The 23,828-nt window shown below is 45.7% G+C and overlaps 1 protein-coding gene across 1 annotated transcript; it reads right to left on the bottom strand.

Moving 5' to 3' along the window:
* Positions 1 to 8,305: 8,305 nt before the first annotated feature.
* Positions 8,306 to 20,027, bottom strand: OAT (ornithine aminotransferase). The gene is made up of 9 exons (XM_057417258.1): positions 19,775 to 20,027; positions 18,600 to 18,824; positions 18,377 to 18,472; positions 15,733 to 15,860; positions 13,962 to 14,084; positions 12,759 to 12,887; positions 11,085 to 11,198; positions 10,164 to 10,308; positions 8,306 to 9,237 (listed from the first exon to the last, which is right to left on the bottom strand). Exons 1-9 carry the CDS (start codon positions 19,977 to 19,979, stop codon positions 9,077 to 9,079), a joined length of 1,326 nt encoding a protein of 441 aa, XP_057273241.1. The 5' UTR covers positions 19,980 to 20,027; the 3' UTR covers positions 8,306 to 9,076.
* Between the last annotated feature and the right edge of the window lie 3,801 nt (positions 20,028 to 23,828).

Raw genomic sequence — 23,828 nt, 5'->3', positions numbered from 1 at the left:
GGGAGTCCAACTCCACCATGCTCACTGCTGGGGCCTCTGCTGCCGGCGCACATGAGCTCCTGTGAGCTTAGGGAGCGCGGCCCCAGGGGAAGCTGGGTCACTGCATTGAGAGGGAGGTGGAGTTAACCCAAACCCAGGGCTCCACTGAGGATAGAGCAGAAAAGGGGCTGAAAAATGGTGCTTCTCCATCAGTTCCACGTAACAGGGCCAGGACTGGGCTGAGCTGCTGGGAATCCCCCAAACACTGGGGAAACCCTCCTTGAAATCCTCCTTACATGCCAGAGGAGAAATTCTAGAACCGTGGAACGCTTTGGAATGGAAGGGACCTTCCAGCTCGTCCAGTTCCAACCCAGCAAAACGCAGTAGGGCCAGATGAAGATCTTGCCCAGGAAGGGCAAACCGGTAGGCAAGAAGCTGCAGGATCCCATCTCAGAGCCCCCAAGGAAGAGCAGGGTTTCCTGAAGAGAGCCAGCACCTGCTTGTGCTGCAGCTGCTGGACCTGATGTGTTGGACAGTGTGGCTGCTGGCCACCCTGGCCATTCATAGCCCGGCCAGCCGCTGGCCGCAGAGGACCTGGAGACGGGGTTGATGTTCTGAGTGTCCCTGCAGGCCCCCTGCCCTGCCCAGAGTGCTCCAAGGCCAGCGGCTGCTCTCCCACAGCCACCTTGTGCTGCCTCGTCGCACGAGACAGCGACTCAATGGTTGGTGTCTTTGAGGCCTCTTGGGACATCACAGCTGCCTACGCTCAGTTCGGTGGAGCCCAATGGTAGCTGTTTCCTACACCCTCCCAATGAGTAACGCTGAAGCCCAAAGGTGCCCAAAGAGGACTACAATGGCCCCTCTACCACGTGCACCGGTGTGCAGGGGCACAAGCTCCAGGCCCCCATCCAGGGACACGTTGGGGACAGCGCCTGCCCCACGGGTGTTTGGAGTCCTGAGGTGAGACCAGCACACAGCAGCCGCTGCAGACCACCCTGTTCATAGCACCCCCAAGCTGAGAGGAGCCGGTTTGCATGTCACAGTCCCTGGGCTTTATTGGCGGGGGGGGAAAGGGATGTCAACAGGGCAGCAGCCCCTCAGTGACCGCAGGGAAAATCCATCCCAGTGCATACACGAGGTTGCTGTAGATCTGCTCAGGAAGTCCACACGAGAGCACGCAGCAGAAGAACTCAAGGTCAAGGCGCAAGGTGCAGACAAGTGCAGCAGCCACACAGATGCCAACGGCCAGCTCCAGGCTGACCAAGAGCAGGGAGAGCATCCTGTGAAGAAGAAGAGCCATGGGAGACAGGGCAGGGTGGATGATGCCAACCCTAGGTCTCCTCTGGACTTGAGGGGGCCATGGGCTGCCCCCAGCCATTTCTCATCGCACCCTTAAGCAGAGTGAGACCTGAGACTCCTCAATCCCAGGAAACACCCAGGCTCAAGGAAAACTGACCCTGGCCAATGCTCAGCTAGAGCCCAGAGCCGGGCAGCAGCACACAGCATCAGCCTGAACTTGAGCCTGGCCAGATGGAGCAGGCGTACAGCACATCCCTGCCACTGCCTGGAGCGGGGTACAGGGCACCCCGAGGGGAAACTCACTGCAGCCAGTAGCAGAAACCACGTCTCCTGGCCAGCAAGTCCCTCTCCTCTTTCTGCGCCACGGCCTCTTCCAGCTTCTCAATTTGCTGATCCAGAATCTGGGAGAAACAAGGCTTGGAGTCTCTGAACCTGCTGGGGCCTCCTCCAACCTCACACTCCCCAAGGGCCTGTTTTGCCCTGGCCCTTCTGGCACTACCTTGTCCTTCTGCTGCTCCTCCCGCAGCCAGGCCCCCATGCAGGCAAGGTGTTTTTCCTCCTGCAAAACAAGGGCAGCGTCGGGCACTCAGCCCCCTCCAGCCCTCATTCACTACCCCACCGCCACAGGGCACTGAGAAGCGCGGGTGACTCCAGGCCACGCACAGGGAATTAAGTGATGGATGCCTCATCTCCTGGGCAATGTGTCCTCCTCCCCAGTCACCCTTTTGCCCGCAGCCAGTGGGCAACACGTGCCAGAGAACCCTCCTTCAGCAGGGGGGGGCGCTGGACAAGACTACCCCCGAGGACCCGGCACACCGCTCAGCCCCAGCCGGCACAGCTCTAGGACATGGCTAGGGGAGAGGACACCAACCTGGCTGCGGACCTCCTGCACAGCATCAGAGAGATCCTCATGAGTCCCGTCCTGCGTGGGGAAAGGAGAGCACGGGCTCAGGCTCTGCAGCCCCAGAGCCCATGGACCAGGAGCCCCTCCACACCTACCATGTCCTGCAGCAGCTCCTTGCTGCCGGCCTGCTCTGAGTATCTCTGCATGGCCAGTCTGAAGGCTGCTCCGTCGGCCTCTGCTGCCTGCAGGAGAGGAGAGGGAACAAGAGTGTCTCCAGGAGGGGCACGGCCCATTCCATTGCAGGCAACAGACCGTAAAGTAAATGTCACAGAATCACAGAATCAACTGCGCTGGTACAGAACTGTAGCATCCAGTCCAACCATTACCCTGCACTGACAAGCCCACCACTAAACTAAGCGCAAACTGATCTTCCCTCAAGATCTCCCCTCATGGCTGCCCCTCACCATCTCCACTCACAGCCACCCCTCGTCTCCCACCCATAGTGGCACACGCCCTATAGCTGCCACCGCTACCCCTCATGGCCACCTCTCATCTCCCCTCATGATTACCCCTCAGGAACGCTCCCCACACCCCATGGCTGCCCTTGCTCTCCCGTCATGATCTTCCCTCATGTCCTGCCCGCTCATGCCGCTGCCCGTGGCTGCTGGCGTACTCGGGCCAGCACTGACACCCCCTTCCCCGTCCCTGTGTGGACCGGCAGCCCCTCCACACCCACCATAGGCTGCAAGCCCTTCCCTGTCCCTGTCAGCACATGGCTCTGAGCAACCGGCTCTGGGTGACGCTGCTTCAGCAGGGACACGGGACCAGAGCAGCCGATGCCCAGAGCTCCCTCCCCGCCTCAGCCAGGCTGAGGCTGTGCAGGCGCCCTCCACACCCACCCAGCACTGCAGCCGCTCCTTCCACCTCCTGGACTCTGCACAACTCTGCTCCAGCTGCTCCACGAGCACACCGAGCGACTTCTTCACCTCTGCCGCCTCCATGGTAGTGCTGGCTGTGAGGGGCACTGACACGGGCGCTGGCAGCACAGACGCTCCTCTCTCGCCTTCGTTAAAGCCCTTCCCCAGCGCAGCGACACCCCACAGGTCGTTGTTGTCTCTCTCCCACTCCTGCTCAGCAGCACCCAGGTTCTCCCGGTGCTCCCCACCTCTGGAAGCAGCCCAGCGCTACACCAGGGCACCTGTGTCACAGCCCCGCGGTGACAGCAGTGACATGGCTGCTACAAAACAAAAAGACATGGCTGGTTCCACACAGCACTGCCACAGAGAGCCAACTGCCCACTGTGACACCCGCTGCTGGATGAACAAACCCACACATAGCAATGAGGGAACAAGGCTCTGCTATGGGTGCATGGGGCCGGAGCAATGGTGGCACCAGGGAGTCCAACTCCACCATGCTCACTGCTGGGGCCTCTGCTGCCGGGCACATGAGCTCCTGTGAGCTTAGGGGGGGGGGGGGGGCGGCCCCAGGGGAAGCTGGGTCACTGCACTGAGAGGGAGGTGGAGTTAACCCAAACCCAGGGCTCCACTGAGGATAGAGCAGAAAAGGGGCTGAAAAATGGTGCTTCTCCATCAGTTCCACGTAACAGGGCCAGGACTGGGCTGAGCTGCTGGGAATCCCCCAAACACTGGGGAAACCCTCCTTGAAAATATTCCTGGTATATAGAATAAATAGTATCCCAGAATGGTTTGGGTTGGAAGGGACCTTAAAGCATACCCAATCCCAACTCCTGCCACGGGCAGGGACACCTTTCACTAGAGCAGCTTGCTCCAAGCCCCTCTGGCAGGTTAAAGCCATTTCCCTTGTCCTGTCCCTACAGGCCCTTGTCCAAAGCCTCTCTCTAGGTTTCCTGGAGCCCCTTTAGGTTTTGTCTCAAACCTCTATCTTCTGATTTAGTCTACTTCAGTGCTATGAGGAACGCCTTTTTCTCCTTCTGGAAAGCTGCAGTGGATATACAGGAATCCTTTTCACAATCCCCTTTACACAAATTTGGCCACAATAGTCGCCACAAGTTACACTTTAAAATAGAGCCCAGGGAGGAGCTTGAAGTTTGTGTCACCTTTTGGTACCAGTAAAGACCAAAAGGAACCCCGCTCAGCCTCACAAGGCACCCAAAACTGCACCCAGCAGCGAGCTCTTAGCTTAAAACTGAGCTTCTGGCTCCACCTGATGGAAAAGAGGAGTAAGGAACAAGAAGCCGCACCAGCCAAAAGAAATAAAAGCTGAAAGGCACCGCTACAGCCTGCTTTTCTACTTCAGTGATCCACAGACATTGCTGGTGAAACACAAAACAGAGATCGCTTCATCATGGAAACTTCTAACAAACAGGGTCAAGATGTGCGGCTCTTTACCAGGTCATGACCAACAGGCATTTGGGGCCTATTAAGTAAGCTATTTTGGTGATTTTTAACTTCACGAAATACTGTTTGATGACATCAATTCGTGGTGTTATAGCTGAAAAGCAGCCCAGATAAAGAACAATGTCATTAGCATGGTTCCCATGCAGGAAAGGGAAAACCTGCATTGTATGTTTCCCTATCTCACTGGTCACTAAGCTGCTCTCAGCGTTCCACATGGTACCTTTAAATCTTGGCTTACATTTAGCCATAAATAGCATGATTTAATTTTAATGCCAGTATATATATTCCCTGCTTTCATGCCAGAAACCACGCACACTTCTCCTGCCAAAGTGCACAGGTACCCAGCACAATTAGGCATTATTCCTGCAAACAAAGCCTCCAGTGAAGCCAAGGGCTGCCCCGGGTGCCCCAGGAATGCTGGTTTGGCTCTGGGGTACTTACATTGCCTCGCTGTGTTTGCACAGCACTGAACGCAGAGCCACTGTTCATTTGGGAAAGCATTTCATGTGCCTGATGCAAAGAAGCATCAAGCTACTTCACCAGAATACATGCAGGTGATGTGATGGAGACACATTATGCCTTTACAGCCAAATACTTAAAGGAACGTGTTGTAGGTGCATAGAGATACCTTTACAACATTTACTGTTCTTGTTAAAGAAACCTAAGCCCTCTGGATAGGCAGTACAGATCTCTCTCTAGTACCACTTTAAAAATATATTTCCATTAAATTTAGAAATAAATTTCTAAGAAAAGTAATTGAGAAACACCAGGAAGGTACAGAAGGGGCATTCTCTGAGCTTGCTTTTTGCACTTCTTCACCTCCTGTGAAGTTAGGTTGCAAAGAAAGGCCCCTCATATTTTTATTAAATACTACAACCTGGAGAGGGGCTTTGGACCAGGGCCTGCAGGGACAGGAAAAGGGGAATGGCTTTAACTTGCCAGAGGGGAGACTGAGATGAGCTCTTAGGCAGAAGCTCTTCCCTGTGAGGGTGCTGAGGCGCTGGCACAGGGTGCCCAGAGAAGCTGTGGCTGCCCCATCCCTCGCAGTGTTCAAGGCCAGGTTGGACACAGGGGCTTGGAGCAAGCTGCTCTAGTGGAAGGTGTCCCTGCCTGTGGCAGGGGTTGGAACTGGATGAGCTTTAAGGTCCCATCCAACCCCAACCAGTCTGGGGTCCTATGAGATGTCTTACATATTTTCTTTGCACATTCCAGTGTATAAACTACACTAATTTGTGAATTATTTGCAGTTCAGCCTCCTACAAATTCAGCTTTGCTCAGCACCAGCATTTGGGTGAGCTATAGGCACTTGAGCAATAAGTGGAACAAGTACAAAACCAACAGCACTGGATTTCTAGCACGAAGCAGGTCAGGGCCCTTTGGTTGTCTACAGTCTTTTGGTAATAAAAGCCCTGAAGACAATTTCTAGGGCTAATTAAGATCCCAGACAACAAAAGAGACTGATTTACAAGCAGTTAGCTATACAAGCAGCTATATTTGAGAGGTTTAAGCAGTGTCACATTCAGCCAAGTCCCAGTCTATGTTTGGTGGAAAACTGACAAAAAAACTTTCCATGACGAAGCAAATTCATCTTTGCTCCCTCTTTTTCTCCCAACAGACACACATATCAATGCAGACGGTCTTTCTGATAGCTTGTAATTTTGCACACTAAAAGAGAGGGAGCTTTGACATTTGCTTTGGCCATTCCATCTCTTCCTGCTATCACACAGACAACTGTCAAGATGTTTTCTATTGTTGTTGAAGCAGAGATTTACTGGTGACAGGCTCAGTGTCTGGGAAGAGAAGTTCTGGGTTCCTGTCTTCACTCCTGAAATAATACATATAATTCTGTACTTGTTCCAGCATTGAACTGTAATTAAAGCAAACATCAAATGCTCTTTGTCTGCTTTAGCTCCTAGGCCACAGCCATACACCCTTGTCCTTGCTTTGGCCACCTGAAACATGTAATTAGGGTCTGAATATGCTTACAAGCTCTGGGGACTGTCATCCTCCATCCTGTTCCTGAATTTCTGAGCTGCTTAGGCAGGTAACATGCACCTACCTTCCTCACACAGGTAGCTGTGGCTATGGGAACAACACAGGGTTGAAAGCAAGGCAGAGAGAACCTTCAGGTTAAAACAGAGAACTCCTCAATTACCCTGTCATTAAATAAGAGCAATTTAGGATGACAGTTTTTCACTTTTGTTCAGAAAGGCTTATACATACCTTGATGTTCATAAGCTTGCCAAGGAATTGGATAAATGAAGCAAACATTAAGATGACTGAAAAGCCCAGACATCAGTCAGCAATGGCCTGATGTAGAAAAACTTCAAGTTCTAAACTGCCTTGGCCTAGTAAATCTGCAACCAGAAAGTGACTTGGACAAGATGAGAGCTCAAATTGAATACCAGAACCTAGAGAAATACTTCCAGAAATAGAAGACGAAAATCGGTAGAGCAGACCAGAATTTTACATGCTTGTAATTCCTGCTTATTGCACGAATAAGGGGGGGGGAGCAACAGCTTCAAAGCTGTTCTTCAGAGCAGTCTGTATGAAAAGGGAGTCTGGGAACACAGTATGAGAAATAAAAATGTGCTACTGGAGGAAAACCCAAACCACAATACCAGGGCATAAAGTACAGTACAGCATAAGTACATGAGGGCATGGCTGGAGCAGTGAATCACAGCAGGAGATCAAACAGGGCTCTGGGAAACATTACTCCTCTGCAAAGAGTTGGAATTTTAAGCAGAGGAGCAACGACTGAAACAAGCTTTAGGTATGTAAAAGGCCGTTGCATAGAAGGAAAATAACCTGTTCTCTGCAGTCTGATGGACAGTGTAAATGGGCAGCAGGAGAGACAGATGGAGAACATGGTGGGAGACTTGCTGACAGTAAGGACAGGGAGGCACTAAAACACAGACTAGGGTCTTAGGCCCTCCAGCCCTTTCAGGCCATTATGTAATAACATAGATGTAACTTGGGGCAGGGGAACAGACCTGAGTGTGTCCTTCATCCTTGCCAGCCCTATTACTCTGCAAAAGTAAACTTTTTGGCTGCTAAGGACTTTTTGGGGTTTACCTTTTTGGTCTGTGAAAGGACTCCAGCAAATGCTGTTGACATTATGGTTTCCTTCAGTTATTTCACTCCTTTTCAATCAAATTACCTAAGTGCAGCTTTCAGAAATACCCAACTTCCTGAGCAACACCTCTTGGCATACTTTTCTTATTCCTAAGACTAACCAACAGTAACAATGACATATCACTCCTTGCAACAACGAGGCCTTTTCAAACTGAAATCAGTCTTACTTTATCCACAGCAGGTAAGTGCTCATTTTTTCTCACCCAAAACAAGGTAGGGTAAACTGTTATATGCCCCTAACTAGCAGCTCGGTTCATTCCCACAAACCAAGTTGCCTTTAAAACCCCAAGGGATTATTTACCACTTCCTACTACAAACATGTGACTGCATTTAATCCCTATGCTTGGCAAAGGGAACATTTTGCATTAAACAGCGATTAATCAGGGTTTAGTCTCAGCTAAACCCAAGTCAGTTAAGAAATACAAAAAGCAACCTAGGACAGGAATAGCAGCCAACTCCACAATTTCATATGGAATACCACATTGGGAGCATCCAAAGGCACGGAAGTGCAGAAGCATTCACCCTGTATAAAAAGCACAGCAGAAGCTTCCATATAGAGACTGATAGAAATACATAGACTGCAAAGGCAGCACTTCCTCTGGCTCTGGACAGAGGCAACTACGAGTTTCTGCGGAGTTTGCTTCTTTTTTGAATACACTCTGTATTATAATTACACATTAACTTCTTTTAATAATGCAAGGCATGGTTTAATATAAACATTCAGATTATGGAAAGTTTTATAACAGTACAAACCTGTCTGTCTGCTCAGATCTATTGTACAAGATTGCAAAGCCAAACACTGAGGCCAGGCTTGAAAACAGCATCTCTTGTCATACAGTCAGAATATTGTACATACAGAATACAGCTCGATGCTTCTCAGGTTCACCAGCATAACACCCAGATTGTATTATTCATCCATAATACAAGTGCTTCTATCTTACAGGCACCTCACCAAGGGGCAGAATTGCCAAATATAACATTTTGGAGAGTGATATAGAACCACAAAACCATAGAATGGTTTGGGTTGGAAGGGACCTTAAAGATCATCTAGTTCCAAACCCTAGCCATGGGCAGGGATGAGAGTGCAAGATCACCCTTAGTAAAATATATATAAATTACACTTTGGCCAAGACTTTCAACAATTAACCAGATTTCTATAGGTATCTCCCCTCAAACATTCTGACTTAACTGTTCAGTAGGTACACAACTAGATGAACAGAATCTCATCAAGTCTGGGAACTCTTTAAACTGGAAACTCTTTAAAATCATTCTGTATTTTCTTCAGAGCAATTGTAATTGAAGGGCATAGCTACGTTTGAAGAGTCAAGTCCTCTTGGATAAAAGGAATGAGAGATGCTTGCTTCAAGAACAGGCCTTCATCGCGCTTATTTCCATGCAGCACCTTGGGTCAGTCAGCAGATACACTTGGAAAGCCACTTGTTCAGAAAGACAGAATGGTCTTATGAATTATTTCAATGCACTCTCTAATTTCATCCTCCTTAATGACAAGGGGTGGTGCCAGCCGGATGATATCACCATGAGTAGGTTTGGCAAGAAGTCCGTTATCACGAAGCCGCAAACACACCTTCCAGGCATCGTAGTCTACAATTGAAGGTAAAAAGAAACAGAAGACACTTAGAATACAGCACAAAAAGCAGCACAATTGAAGCACGTGGTATGTGGGGCCAGACTGTAAAATGCCTGCCATCTGGCAGTGAGAAGATAAAGTGTGTTCACAAATGAAGCAGTCGCTTCTGAGCCATCCCCTACAATTTGCAGTGAACGTGCAAGACTGCTGCAGAACTGCAGTTTGTCTGAAGGGACTCACAAGTTTGCCTCCATGTACACTGAGTTTTGCTTCTTCACAGCTGAGTGCTTGCCTTGTAGCAATAAGGTTAAAACAGGGAACTGTGAAAAGCATTACATTTATGCCTGGATTTCAATGCATCATGTGCATGTCTTCTACAACAGCTCCCTGCAGCACTGAGTCACTTAGAATGTATTCAGAACAAATATTAATTGTCTGCTCTGGGTCCTAAGCAGTTTTCTGATACAACTCAAGGTGTTAATTCCTAGAAATGTGTTCCCAGTTGTCAGCTTTTTCCCCCTTTGTACTTTCCCGGATTCACTGTACTCTTCCAGCTATCCTGGAAACAACCAACCTCAGCCAATCCGTCCATAATCTGACAGAAACTAGTGTTCCAGATGTGGCCAGTTTTATTCTGATGGAGAGACAAAAGCGTATTTGTTGGGGGCAAGATTCACCATCAGGTTTGAACATTATCAAATCATAAAAGAACTTAATTCATTAAAAATAATTGTTCAGACTTACTTAGTAAAAAACCCCTTATTTTAGTATCACACAGTGACTTGCCTCGATTTTCAGTAGGTACTACAATACTATAGCCAAGATCTGAACCCAGACATGATGCCTATAAACCATCCCCCTACTCCATTAAGATACTTTCAATTTAAGCTGAAAAATGTTTGTTCGTGCTATGATTGTGCAGTTGATTTTATTTCCTTACCCTTGGTTTCCCGAATTACAATTGCATTTAGTAGTCCTCTTCCTCGTACACAAGTTACAATATCTGATGGTGTCTTCATGAGCTCATTTCTTACTATATTACCCATTATTTCTGCATTTTTAGCCAAGTTTTCCTCTTCAATTACCTAAAGGGAAGTCAGATCTCCAGTTAACTGCAGGGCACTGCGTTTGTTTTCTGTACCATGCTGCAATGGATGACTAAGGACATTACAACTGCTGAGCTACAAAAGCTGCTGCATCCGAAGTATCGCTGCGAAGGCTGTACATCCAAGCAGATTAGTATTAAGCCTTTACTCATTCCTGTTCACAAGAAACAATAATCTCTTTGAAATTTTATTCTAAATTAACTGCTTTTCATTTGCTGTTATTTACAAGTAAATCATAAGGCTCTGAAGACTCTTAATCTGTCCAGGTCCACAGACTGGGTGATGAGGGTTTCAGAGTGACTTGCATTACATGTAGTCAATTATATAGTCACAGACTAATTAGAATATGGACTCTGTACAAGGCATTTTGCTAGCTTCTGTTTGAGCCCCAGTAGCACATATGTTATCAGTGTCACAGAGCAGCAGCCTCTGCAATATGGTCCAGTAAAATAAGCCAATTTAAAATGTCTTTGTGAAATTAGTGAAACTGTTTTACTGAAACCTCCCTTAAGTAAATTTTGCCATTGAAGACATTGAGACCATAGGAACATAACAATTAGGACACATTCCCAGTAAAGACTTTAGAAGTTGTTTTGTGATCTATGCAAAGTTAACAACTACCACTTTTTTATCCATATTAAAAGCTGGATTTCTACTTGTAGCATAACAAATAACATCATTTATTTAAGCAACGATCATGTCAGTGTGACACTTCTTTTCCTTTGGAATCCAAATCTCTACTACAACACACAAACCTCCAGTGCTGCTATTGCAACACGACAAGCTAATGGATTTCCTCCATATGTAGATCCATGTTCACCAGGCTTAATGGTCAGCATGACTTCATCATCACATAGTACTGCCGAGACCTGAAATGGGAAGATCAGCCCATTGATTTACATAAATATTCATATTGTAAACTTAAATATCTCTGAAGTATACTTTTCCCCAGGGCTCAGGAAAGGGTATTTTTCAGTCTGTGGTGATAAATTACATTTACATTCCCAGCTCTGTGTAGAGGAGTGTCTCTGACAATCACATTACAACTTAATCCCTTAAATACACTTAGCTATAGTGGTGACATTAACATTGAAGGGCATTTCTCCAAACTGAATAGTATTTCAAGAGTTTCAGCTTCAAATACTCTGGGTAACAACTCAGAAATACCTCCAATCAGGCAAAATCATTCAAGGCATATTGTAATTTCCAACCTAATCAGCAGGAATTTAAATCACTCCAAGAGGATAAAAATCAGTCGTGGGTATGCCAAGCAGATGAAAGTTGTTCACAAATAGCTTGATAATGTATGTTTTAACACACATTGGTATTTTTTTTTCCCTTTGCAGAATTCACCTAGAAATAATCACAGCAAGACACTGATAAATACTCTCCAGAGAGAGTACAACAGACTAACCAGTAATTCCAGAGTGAAAAGCTAACCACCGGATACTTATTTTCCTGACAGGATAATATCAAACTGAAGAAAACAGAGATCAATTTTTCAATTAGTTGACAAGGGCTAGAAACACCTAAAAAATCACCAGCCTAAGAAGATGGCATCTAATAATTTGCCACCCTAACGAGCCGAGTATCAACATAGCAAGTTCAGGATACCATATAGAGATTTCAGCTATAAAGGTAATATATATCCCATAGTTTTCTTATGTATCTCTCACAACTTGAACTATATGGCAGTACTGTTTTGACCAGCAGGTCAAAGGAGGTGATCCTGCCCCTCTACTCTGCTCTCGTGAGACCTCACTTGGAGTATTGTATGCAGTTCTGGTGTCCTCAACATAAAAAGGACATGGAACTGTTGGAACAAGTCCAGAGAAGGACCATGAGGATGATCAGGGGCTGGAGCACCTCCTGTATGAAGAAAGGCTGAGAAAGTTGGGGCTGTTCAGCCTGGAGAAGAGAAGGCTGCGTGGAGACCTCAGAGCAGCCTTCCAGTATCTGAAGAGGAGCTATAGGGATGCTGGGGAGGGACTCTTCATTAGGGACTGTAGTGATAGGACAAGGGGTAATGGGTTCAAACTGAAACAGGGGGAATTTAGATTGGATAAAGAAGAAGTTCTTTCCTGTAAGGGTGGTGAGGCACTGGAATGGGTTGCCCAGGGAAGTTGTGAATGCTCCATCCCTGGCGGCGTTCAAGGCCAGGTTGGACAGAGCCTTGGGTGCCATGGTTTAGTGTGAGGTGTCCCTGCCCATGGCAGGGGGTTGGAACAGGATGATCATAAGGTCCTTTCCAACCATAACTATCCTATGATTCTATGATTCTAATTGTCTCATAAATCATAGTTAATCTTGTAAACACTGCTTTCCAAGTACAACAAACATCAGACTTACTGTTCTTCCAACTAGTAGATTTTCAGTGTTAATTACTTAGAAATCACTATTCTACAAATAGATACTTCTTTGTTACTCACGGGATATAAGCCACCAGAAAGGGCCTTTCCAAGAAGAACTATATCAGGTCTCACATTTTCATGGTCAACAGCTAGCATCTTCCCTGTTCTGGCTAAACCAGTCTGTACTTCATCAGCAATAAAGAGAACCTTTAGAGAGACAAAGAGGAAAAATCCGCCCATAAAAGAATGACTTTTAACTCCCATTCCCAACTCAGTTCAAATAATACAGCATAATTGCATGCAGTAAGTGAAAGACCTTCCAGCTGCATTACTTTAAGTACATGATGGTACTTCCTTTAGCTCCTTTAAACCTCCTGGAGGCTTACATGTTCTATGAAATGTGAAACTACCAACAAGTGAACATACTGTCCTCTCTCTCCGATATCTTTAGCACATTCTGTTCTACGTAAGGCATAGTCCACACATGGTTGGACACTGTCCAACCAATATCTGTTTGCCATACAACAAGGAGTAGGATTTCCAAAAAGTTAGGATTCATCTATCTCTACTCCCAATGCATTATTTGTACCTTTGGAAGTTGAAGGACATGGAAATGCACAACAAACATATCTTCCCACCCTTCCAGGGACACTGAATGCAAGTCTGTCTTTCTTCACTCGCAGAGAACAGTTATGGATCTAACAACACTCCATTTTCAAAACTAAACATTTCTTAGTACAATTCAGACAAGATATAATATTGAGAATAGGAGTCAGGACTGGGGCATGAAAGAGAATCTAAGAAAATCCTGAAAAAAGGACAAAATTATGAGACCCCTGGTCATCAGAAAATTTAAAAGATCACCCTTAAGCATATTTTCTTCACTGTGTCATTCTGTGACCCACTACTAGCTCTTGGTAGCACTTAAGCACTCCATAACAAGGTCCCTTGACAGCCATGGTAGAAGCACTGCAGGAACTAGCTTCTGGCCTAAGAAACTTATAATGTGAAAAAGAAATGAAAAGTTAATATAAACTAAATGCAATTTCAAGAGCATTCATAAGAAACTTCAGTCAGTGACAGCAGCAAGAAAAATGTGCACTGCTAAGAAGTACTTCCGGGTAAGGAAAGAAGTCTCCCTCTCCTATTCCAATGAAAGAAAAGGAAATTATTAAATAGTGCATGAAGTCCTGTACCTTGCATACAAGGATGACCTTACAAAACACACCAGTAAGCTCGGTGTGTAATGTTTAAGCCACTTTGTTACGGAGAATTCCTTACATTGTGTTTTGTGCAGAGGTCCCGCACTCCTGTGAGATAACCTTTGTCAGGAATGACTACACCTGCTTCACCTTGAATGGGTTCGACCATGAACGCTGCTACGTTGGGATCTTGAAGGGCCCGCTGTAAAAACGGACACATGGATAGGGAAGACAAGAAGAAAAAGCTTTTATTAGGTCAAATTTAGAAGATATGGAATTGAATACATGTAGCAGAACCTAGCTCTAAGCCTGGAGTTCTGCCTCAAGTGATAATAGTATCTATACCAGGAGTTACCCCCAAATGCCATTCCAGTTCCAACACAAAAGCCTGTGTTATTTTTGCCTTGAGAAATCAGTTGCTGTGCTTGCGTGGAAAATTACAAAGCTTAAAAATTGCAAACTCAGACAAGCAGATTATCAGGCCAGTTCTTAAATTACCTCAGAAATACACCCACTTTGGCATTACCCCATGCAGGACAAACAGTTGCTCAACTCTATTCAAACAAGAAAAAACGGTGCCTCTCCAGAACAGTTTTGTCACCTTAAAGCAAAGTCCATAGCTATATTCTTGCACCATCAAGTTCTAAAAGGTTTAGAAGTCCATGAGACTCAAGAGATATAATGATTCCCAGCATGAATTTACTACATAATTTCTCAGTATGGCCCCATAAACAGAATGAATTCAGTCATCACTCTGACAGACACAGATCGCTGTTTCAGGTCTCCACAGCACATTATTCAAAGGCTTGATAAAGTTGGCTAAAAGCCACTAAATACTTACAGGGCTTTCACAATGGGCAGCTTTATGTAGGTTCAAATCTGAATAAGCTTTTCCACACAGCAACTATAATACACTGAGAGACCTTTGTTTCCTCTAACCAAACTCTAAGGAGGCAAGCATCTCTGTCCTAAATCCTCCGACTTCCATGGCGACTCACTTGTACTAAGCAGACCCAACATGCAGAGAGGGCTAACCAACTCATCACTCATGGAGACAAGGGGGAATGGCATTAAGCTGAAAAAGGGTAGATTTAGATTAGATAACGGGAAAAAAATCTTCCCTGTGAGGGTGCTGAGGCGCTGGCACAGGGTGCCCAGAGAAGCTGTGGCTGCCCCATCCCTGGCAGTGTTCAAGGCCAGGTTGGACACAGGGGCTTGGAGCAAGCTGCTCTAGTGGAAGGTGTCCCTGCCTGTGGCAGGGGTTGGAGCTGGATGAGCTTTAAGGTCCCTTCCAACACAAACCAGTCTGGGATTCTGTGATTCTATTTCCCAGATGATGGAAAAGTGGCAATGCCAATGTTCCTAGTGCTTCAGGACTACCTGTGTTTGGCTGGAGCCCTCTTGCCTCCCACGTTCCAAGTCTAGCACCCTACGGCTGCCATCAAGCACCATCTGCCCTTTCATACTTTAGCCGAAATTATGAGGGTGGGAAAGTAGGTAGTTAAAGATACTAGTTTCAGAATCCAAGTCCTGACCTTGGAATGTATGCTACTGATGTGAATTCCCTTAAGTTGTATCTGCTGTTCTTCATTTGTACCTTGAATATCTTAGTGATGTGGGAAATGAAACAGGTTGTGTGGTTTTCCTTTTACATCCTAAAGCAAAACTGAAAGCAGATTTTACACACATCTCCTATATGTATTGTAATATATATATATTTCTTATATATGTCTATATATAAGTAGTGTCAAACCACATTTCAAAGGATAAACTGATTTTCCTGCCTTGCTATTTACCAATGAGATGCTGTAAAATGAATTGCTGACAAGAGAACAAAAATGGTCAAATACCTCAAGAGCTGGTAGGTCATTGTATGGGATCACTTCGAAACCTGGCATGAAGGGTCCAAATCCATCATAGCTGGATGGGTCAGTAGAACTAGAGATAGCAGACATTGTTCTGCCCCAGAAGTTGCCAGCTACAGAAGAATAAAAGGGGTGAGTTTGTTACAAAACTAAGAGCCAGAACAGTTTAGAGGACATCACACTTTCCATCTGGTAATGTGGTTTAAGAGTTGTCTAACATTAGCATATTAACATCCTTCTGCTAATTGTCAGCATTTTATATTGATGCCATACATTGTGTTGCTGTATCAAAAGCACATATCAACTTTTTAATTCACAAAGTTCAAGGAGAACCCATTTAGATTTACAGAACATTGTGACACTGTGCTGTTTCCTATAGAAACATGAGTTAAAATGTCTAGGAACCATCTATCACCAAGACCATAACATATACATTTAATATTTCAGTTAAATCAACATACTCTCAGCTAATCAGTAAGAAGGTGCTTAACAAGACTAAGATTAAGGGTTCAACACCTTCACAGCATTCTAGTATTTTTCTTTCTCCTCTTATTTCTGTGTATGTAGCTGTGATCCCAGGGGCAAAGATTGTTCTCAATCTGCAGGAAACCCTAAAGTCAGTTGTTACCGAAGCAGCCAGCTCTAGGCATCCCCTCTGTCTCATTGCCAGGGTAAACAGCATTACAGTGTTCACCGCAGCAATGCCTCCTAAGGGAACAATCCCTGCCAAGCTTTGCTCAGTCACGTGCTTGTCACCTCAAGGTTATATTAGAGCAACCCTCTGTATCCTGAAGCAAAGCCCTGAGGACTGCATTACTCAGAGCAGAGCAGGCTGGCTGCTGATGGCAGGCTCTCTCCACCTTAGCACCACTCCAGTCTCCGTGCTGGCTCCCTGTCAAGCACAGAATCTACGTCAAGTTTTCTAGACTGATGTTTAAAGCCATATTTTGTTCTGACCCAGGCTACCCAAGAGGGCCTTTTTTCTGCCAAAATGCTGGCTTTGACAGGAGGATTACTGGGGTCTTTTTCCTAGCTACTTGGCACATAATGACATATTGTGGTTCAGGGGATTGGATCATAAAAATGGAGAGCATATCCAGTTCATCAAGATGAGAAAGCACTTACTAAAAATTAATTGTATGAAGAGCAAAATAAACTATATATGGAAGGGAAGGAGGGAGAAATATATTTGTTCAAAGAATTCCCAGAAGAAATAACCACCTCATCTATTTAATCCCATAAACCATAATGTAATCTTTAACTACGAATTGCAATTTAGAAATGCTGCCTAATCACAGTTTATGGTTCAGGTACTATAGATACCAAAAGTCAAAACCAGTATTTGCAGCTGGACCAATTAAAAAGAAGTCAATATTTAAGTAATAAGCTTTATTCTGGAAGGTTTTATAAAATACAGAACCACTGAACAACATTAGAATTGACAAACATACTTCACCTATAACCAAAACCACCAAATGTCAGTTATCTGAATTAAACATTTATTTATTTCCCTAATAAAGCACAACAATCTCTTCAGAGCAGGTAACTTCTTCCTGTTACAGAGCCAAGCAGAGCAGGCAGATAAAGGGCACCAAATACATAATCAAGGGCTTTTCCAGGGTCCCATATCTATTTTAGCAACATTGCTTTTACTGTCATTGTGTGATCAAGGCTACAATATGGCTTTACTGGGTTAATGCCAACTTCTCAAAGACCTTAAGAACGCGGAAGAAAACTACTGGCAGTGAAAGCCTAAGAAGGAAACAGGCTTAACCCTGATGTGGAATCTATGAGAAGAATGAATTCACCAATTAGTGACACCCAAGCAGCAGTTAAAAGAGCGTGGAGCACTGAATGTGCTTCCCAGGCATTCAACCTTTTTAGCTGTCAAAAATTGGTGAGTGGGACAAATAAGGTCCACTTTAAATACTCAATGCTGTTTACAAAGCCTTATCAACCACCTTACTAACAACAGTTTCCTCCCTGGATTTAAGTTCATTGTTGCATTTCCCTTGCAAAACCAGACATTAACAGCAGTTCCTGACACAGCACAACTACCCTCATTGCCTCTTGATGCATACACCTCCACAAGGGAGAGGATCTCAAACTGATTTGTCACAGGAATTATACTCACATCTCTTGCTTTTACAATCATATAGAATCACAGAATCACTTCTGTTAAGATCACATGTGTTTCTTTAAGGACATTACATTAAAAAACCAACAAGTTTCTAATTCATTGTAACTATTTAAGGTTAAAACCAAATAGCTAGAAGTTTAGGTAGAATGTTTTGTCAACAGAATGTATTTTAAGACTGAACTTCACAATTTAGAAGGAGGCACTTGCCGAACCCTAAAGTCTTGCAAAGACTCTTGTAACCACAACAGAATCACCAGCTATAGGTACATGAGTACAACATAACCTGTTAACAGGTTGAGAACTTAGCTTACATTATTAAAATGTCAAAGGTTACAGAAACCTTCAACAGACTTGGTTCAGTGACAAAACTGAAACATTAAGAATGCTGCAAAGTACTCACTACAGCTATAGGACAAAAGAGAGTGCTATATGCAGTGGCTGGAGGTCTCTTCCTCCTCAGTACTTCAACTCATAACACATTTCACATACCTGCAAAAATAATTTTTGCTTTGTACTTTGGAATTCCTTTCACAGTGTATGCCCACTTCCGAGCCAGCTTACAGGCAGTTTCTCCAGCTTCCACTCCTAAAACATAAAGCAGAACCATTATCACACTTGTACATGAAACAGGTCACTAATGCAGAACCAAATGCTACAAGACCGTTGAATCTCACAGACAAGAAATACAATGGAAATAAAGTTATCTTTTTACCTGTGTTCATTGGAAGAACTTTGTTATAATTGAACATTTTGGTGACAAACTCCTCATATTCACCCAGTACATCATTGTAGAACGCTCTGGATGTAAGGGTCAGTTTTTCAGACTGAGTTTTCAGAGCATTCACGATCTTTGGGTGACAGTGGCCTTGATTAACAGCACTGTAAGCACTCAGAAAGTCAAAATACTTTCTACCTTCAACATCCCACACATAAATACCTAGGAAAACAAAGGTATGGTCAATACACAGAAGAAGACATGAGATAATGCTAAACGGTGGAAGCTGAGAGCTACAACACAGCCTGGTCAAATATAAATGGTATTCTTGCTATTCCATAGGCATATCTGAAAGGCCCTCTAATTAGAAAATAATCAATTGACAAGCTTGAGCAACAAATTAGCACAGTACAAATAAATGCCCAAGGAGGAATCAAGAAAAAAAGCATTTCACATGTAAAGCTGCTGTTCCACTATGTTAATAAGTAATATCAGAGTATTACTTCCCCTCCAAGTCCCTGTTTTGGGTCCTAAAATGTAACTAAAGAATATTTCTGTAAGAGGATTAATAAGAACTGGAGGTCATAAAAGAAAGAACAAAACCAACAGAACCCAAAGAGTCTCAGAATTTAAGAGATGGTCAGCTGTGAGCTGTCAAACTGTGTGCTGAAAACGAAAAACTATTGGATCACTATGCTGATAGCATTTCAGTATAAATTCATAGAATTTAATGGGCAGAGCACAAAGGTCCCTTAAACATAATTAAAGATCAGAGCAGGAACAGTACAAAAGGACTAAATAGGGTTCGAGTGCACGTTTTCCTGTTGACATGAGCATTAAACCTCTCCACAGAAGGTAACAGAAGAAACAGAGTTGCTTGAAACTTTCTTGTTGAGTTATTCTGAATTATGATCTGAATTATGAACTTAGACCGCTATTTAGGTGAATTATTTCAGAGACTACAACTTTATCAGGCAGCTTTATGTGTAACGATCCAGTTCTCTAACCAGCAATTAGTCTTTATTTCATCAACTATCTCAATTCCACCCCAGCCCCCAAAAAACCCAAAGGTTCAGAAATTGATTAGCTCAACATGATTATGCCATGATCCCATCCCATCTACACACACACACCCCATCGACACCACCCAGGGAAGAGCCTAGATAAAATACCTTTTCCTTTTTCCAGAGCAACAGGCAGTGGGTGATAATTGTGGGCACCATATTTAGCCTCACGTTCAAATATGAACTCGGAGGATGGAGGTCCTTGAATGGTTTTCTTAGTAGCAACTGAGGTGGCAGTGGCAGAACTGAGCGAGGCGTGAACACCTCGACAGAGAACAGCGATGCTCTGAGAGCGGGTTAGCTTGGAAAACATTATTGACTTCAGGGATGCTGCTATAGATCTGGGGAGAAAGAAAGAAAGTTAATCATTAGCACTAAGAATACTTCAGGAGAAAAATATGACACGATTGAGGTGGTTATATTGCCAGGTTACAGGTTTTTCGACTCTTGTGCAATTTAATCAAGCTTTTATGAAGTAGAAATGAATGCAGTAGTAACTTTAAATAAGTATTGTTTTCTGTTTTAACATACACTTACAAGAACGTGCACATAAAGCACTCAGTGAGCAGCATTTTAAGACCACCAAAAAACAGATGGAAAGTAATAACGTCAGATATTAATGATCATTATGGCATCTTGTATTTTCTATAGCAGAACTCGGTGATTTCCCCTGAATCCATAACCTTGTACTGGTAATGTCTAAGGATTATCTGAGAGTAGAATTTCATGGGGCAAACACATTTCCTCCTGTGCCTTCACCTCAGTCAATGTAAAGATAGGTATGACAGAAGGGAAACTGAGTTGGCATTCTAAAAGCTCTTCAACCAAGCTCTTCTTACAGCACCAAGTACTGGGAGCAGCACAGAGCCCCTGAGGAAACCACAATTGCTTTAGCAAGGGCAAGAGTTCTCAAAGCTTGAGTTCCTAGTCTTGCAGAGCATCACACATAAACTGGCAAAAGATGTAAGGCCCAAAGGAAAATCACAGATTATAATGACAAGTACTTTGATTATCAAATGTAGACTCTTTTGTCACATACTCTGTAGCAAACTGAAGAGGTAAGTAGCCTTGATACTGCTGCACCACGCAACAATAAAAGCATACTGTAAAACTTAACCAAAATACGCTTATTAAATATCAAGATGAGAATGCTATAATAAATAAATATAACAGAAGCAAAGGAAGAAGTTCTTCCCTGTGAGGGTGCTGAGGCGCTGGCACAGGGTGCCCAGAGAAGCTGTGGCTGCCCCATCCCTGGCAGTGTTCAAGGCCAGGTTGGACACAGGGGCTTGGAGCAAGCTGCTCTAGTGGAAGGGGTCCCTGCCCGTGGCAGGGGTGTGGAGCTGGATGAGCTTTAAGGTCCCTTCCAACCCAAATGGACTGTATGATTCTATGAATGAAAGGCTGGTTTACTCAAGGCTGTTGTTATTTCAGGCTGCTTGCAGAGACAAATATTAAGTCATAGCTATTTTCTAAATTTATTTTGGAAAAGGTCTGCACTCTGGATGTGTCACATTTAACAGAGAGGCATTTATTTCAGCACAGTCCTCAGATATTACATTGCTGCTCCTCACTTCTAAGCAAAGCCAAGCCAGGAGACTATTTTCTGCATCTGCCAAAACCCAAGTCTTTAGGAAGCATCAACAGTCTCCATTCCAGCAAGTTATGAATAGCAGCTTCACAGCTCTGGGCATTTCACCAGCTATCATCACCACTGTTACATATTAGCCGTTTGTGTTAATACTGTAAGATTACTGTAATATTTCTCTGTGCAAGAAAAAGAATTGACAGGAACTGAGCCACTCCAAATTACAACTTGCTTAACTCCCAAAATGTAACTGTGCTGTGATATCCAGGCCCCTGGCACACCTCCACGGCACAGCAGATAATTCTGCCACAGGCTCCCATGTTTTTGGGGACTCTCTCATTCCTGAAATGAAAACTGCAAGGAAATGAAGCTGCCCTGCATCAGAGAGCGACTGTTCTGCAGGACAAATGACAGACCACTAATACGAGGTTCTTCTCTTACTTCGTTCAGGCTGGAAAATACTAATCAGAAATGATCCAAAGGTTTTCCCCCCTCCATGAGGAGAAACCCCCTCAAAGTGTGCTAGTGAGGTCACATCATGTTAGCTGAGGTGATTACATGGAGTAGGGCTGGGTGAAGCTGGGAATTATGGATGCATCTAGAATGAAAAGGTGAAGAAGAATTCAGTTTTGATGATCAACATGAGAAGATGAACGAAGTTTTGGGATGGAGAAGAGGCACAATGAAGGGGGGGAAGAAGGAAAAAAAACCAGACTGTGAGGAAGTGAGAAATATGATCGTGCCCTGCAGCACGCAGTACTGGAATCAGAAGCCAGGGTGTTTCACCAAGCGGAAAAGGTCTTGCATCAGAATAGAAAAGCTACACGAAGCACAGCTGTAAAACATACTTGAATCACTTTGCTGAACTGTTGAGCAAGAACATCCAGAGAAGAACACTGTGCCTGCAGACCCCACCAACCAGCTGTATGCACCCCATCTCTGACATGCACTGGAATACACCCCAAGCTAAATGGCATGTATTATCAGATACATGAAAACCACTCAGGTTCATGTTGATACAGCATAGAGGAATCCGTGCCACGCTGCAGCCTTTACCAACTCAAAGGGGGTGAACGTTCAAGAGCTATAGCAGGAGGGCTACCGGTCTAGACATGCCAAACTACCTTTTCAGACCACACCACATCAGAGGCAGCCCGGGACCTAGCCCAGCAGACAAGAGCGAGCAAGAAACGCAGCGCTGGAATACCAGCACCCTCTCTCCATCCCCCGGCCAAGGCCGCTGCAAAGGTGTCATTGACCGGAGCAGCGCTGCCAACAGACACAAAGAGAAGAGTGACGGTGGAGGCCTGGCCTGCCCATACCCCGACCACATAGCGACGGCGGGTCTGGCCTCAATGCGGCTCGGCGCTGCCGGCCCCGCCGAGGGGCCGTGTCCCGGGAAGCAGCCGCAGTGGGAAGGCCCGACCGCTCCCGCCGCCTCAGTGACGGGGCCTGTGCGGCCTCGGCTGCACAGCCGCTGTCCGGCCCCGCCGCGGGGCGGAACCCGGGGCAAGGCGGCACCGCGGGAGGCAGGAATCGCACCCCTCGGCCCGGGTGCCCCCGCAGCGCTGTACCTGGTGGTGGTGGTGGTGGTGGTGGTGGTGCTGCTGCTGCTGCTGCTGCTGCTGCCGCCGCCGCTGCTGCCCCCGCTGCCGCTGCTGTTGTTGCTCGACCCGGAGCCCGTGGCGAAGAGGCGGAGCCGGCCCGCGGCAACTGTCACCGCTCAGGATGGGGCGCCGGCACACCCGCGCGCCAAGGCACCGCCCAGTTGTCCGTTGGCTGTCTTCCCTCAGGGCCGCCGCCCGCTTCTTCGCCCCTTCCATCAGGCCGGGGTCCTCGGGCTCCGCTCGCCCCGGTGTAACAGCGGCCTTCGGGGAGACGGTAGCAGCCACAGAACCCCTCCGCCGCTCGACGGGCCGAACAGAGCGCCCTCCGGTCCGGTATCACCGCCCTCGGGTCGGGTACCGCGGCTCAGCCGGCTCCTCCATTGTGCCGGTCGGCCCTTGGCCGCGCTTGCTCCCGTCTGGGAAGCTGCTGTAGAAAAGGGTGAGCAAGGAAATAAAAACCTGAGAGGAAAGACACTCCTGGAAATGGGAAGTTTGGGGGATATCTGTGGTAACCGCCAGCTGGCTGCTGCTCGTCTGGTGGCCTCCCTGCATGGGTAGCAGCATCTGCAGGTCATAGTATAGAATGGTTTGGGTGGGAAAGGACCTTAAGATCATCCAGTCCCACCCCCCTGCCATGGGCAGGGACACCTCACACTAAACCATGGCACCCAAGGCTCTGTCCAACCTGGTCATCACTCCCCTGCTATTTTATGAGATACATTTTCACCGAAGCTGCTATGATCTTTTTTCAACAAGCTTTTTCCTGATCTTATGCTTGTGGCTTACAAGAAATAATTTAAAATAACAGGGATTCACTAAGTTTGCTAATGAATTCCTCACAGGGCTCCTGTGTCAACTGTTCTCTGCCCACATGTAGTTTGCATCAACTTCCTCCGCAGTTCCTCACCGTGGTACCATGCCAGGAGCAGGCTGCTGGTCCCTGCTAGTGGTGTGGCATTGATGGAGG

This window comes from Pezoporus wallicus, unplaced genomic scaffold (assembly GCF_028554395.1).
Source record: "Pezoporus wallicus isolate ANWC-B61680 ecotype Strahan unplaced genomic scaffold, APGP_CSIRO_Pwel_v1 contig_8188, whole genome shotgun sequence".
Lineage (NCBI taxonomy): Eukaryota > Metazoa > Chordata > Aves > Psittaciformes > Psittacidae > Pezoporus > Pezoporus wallicus.
Note: the sequence above shows the minus strand (reverse complement) of the source record. Positions and strands in the feature narration are given on the sequence as shown.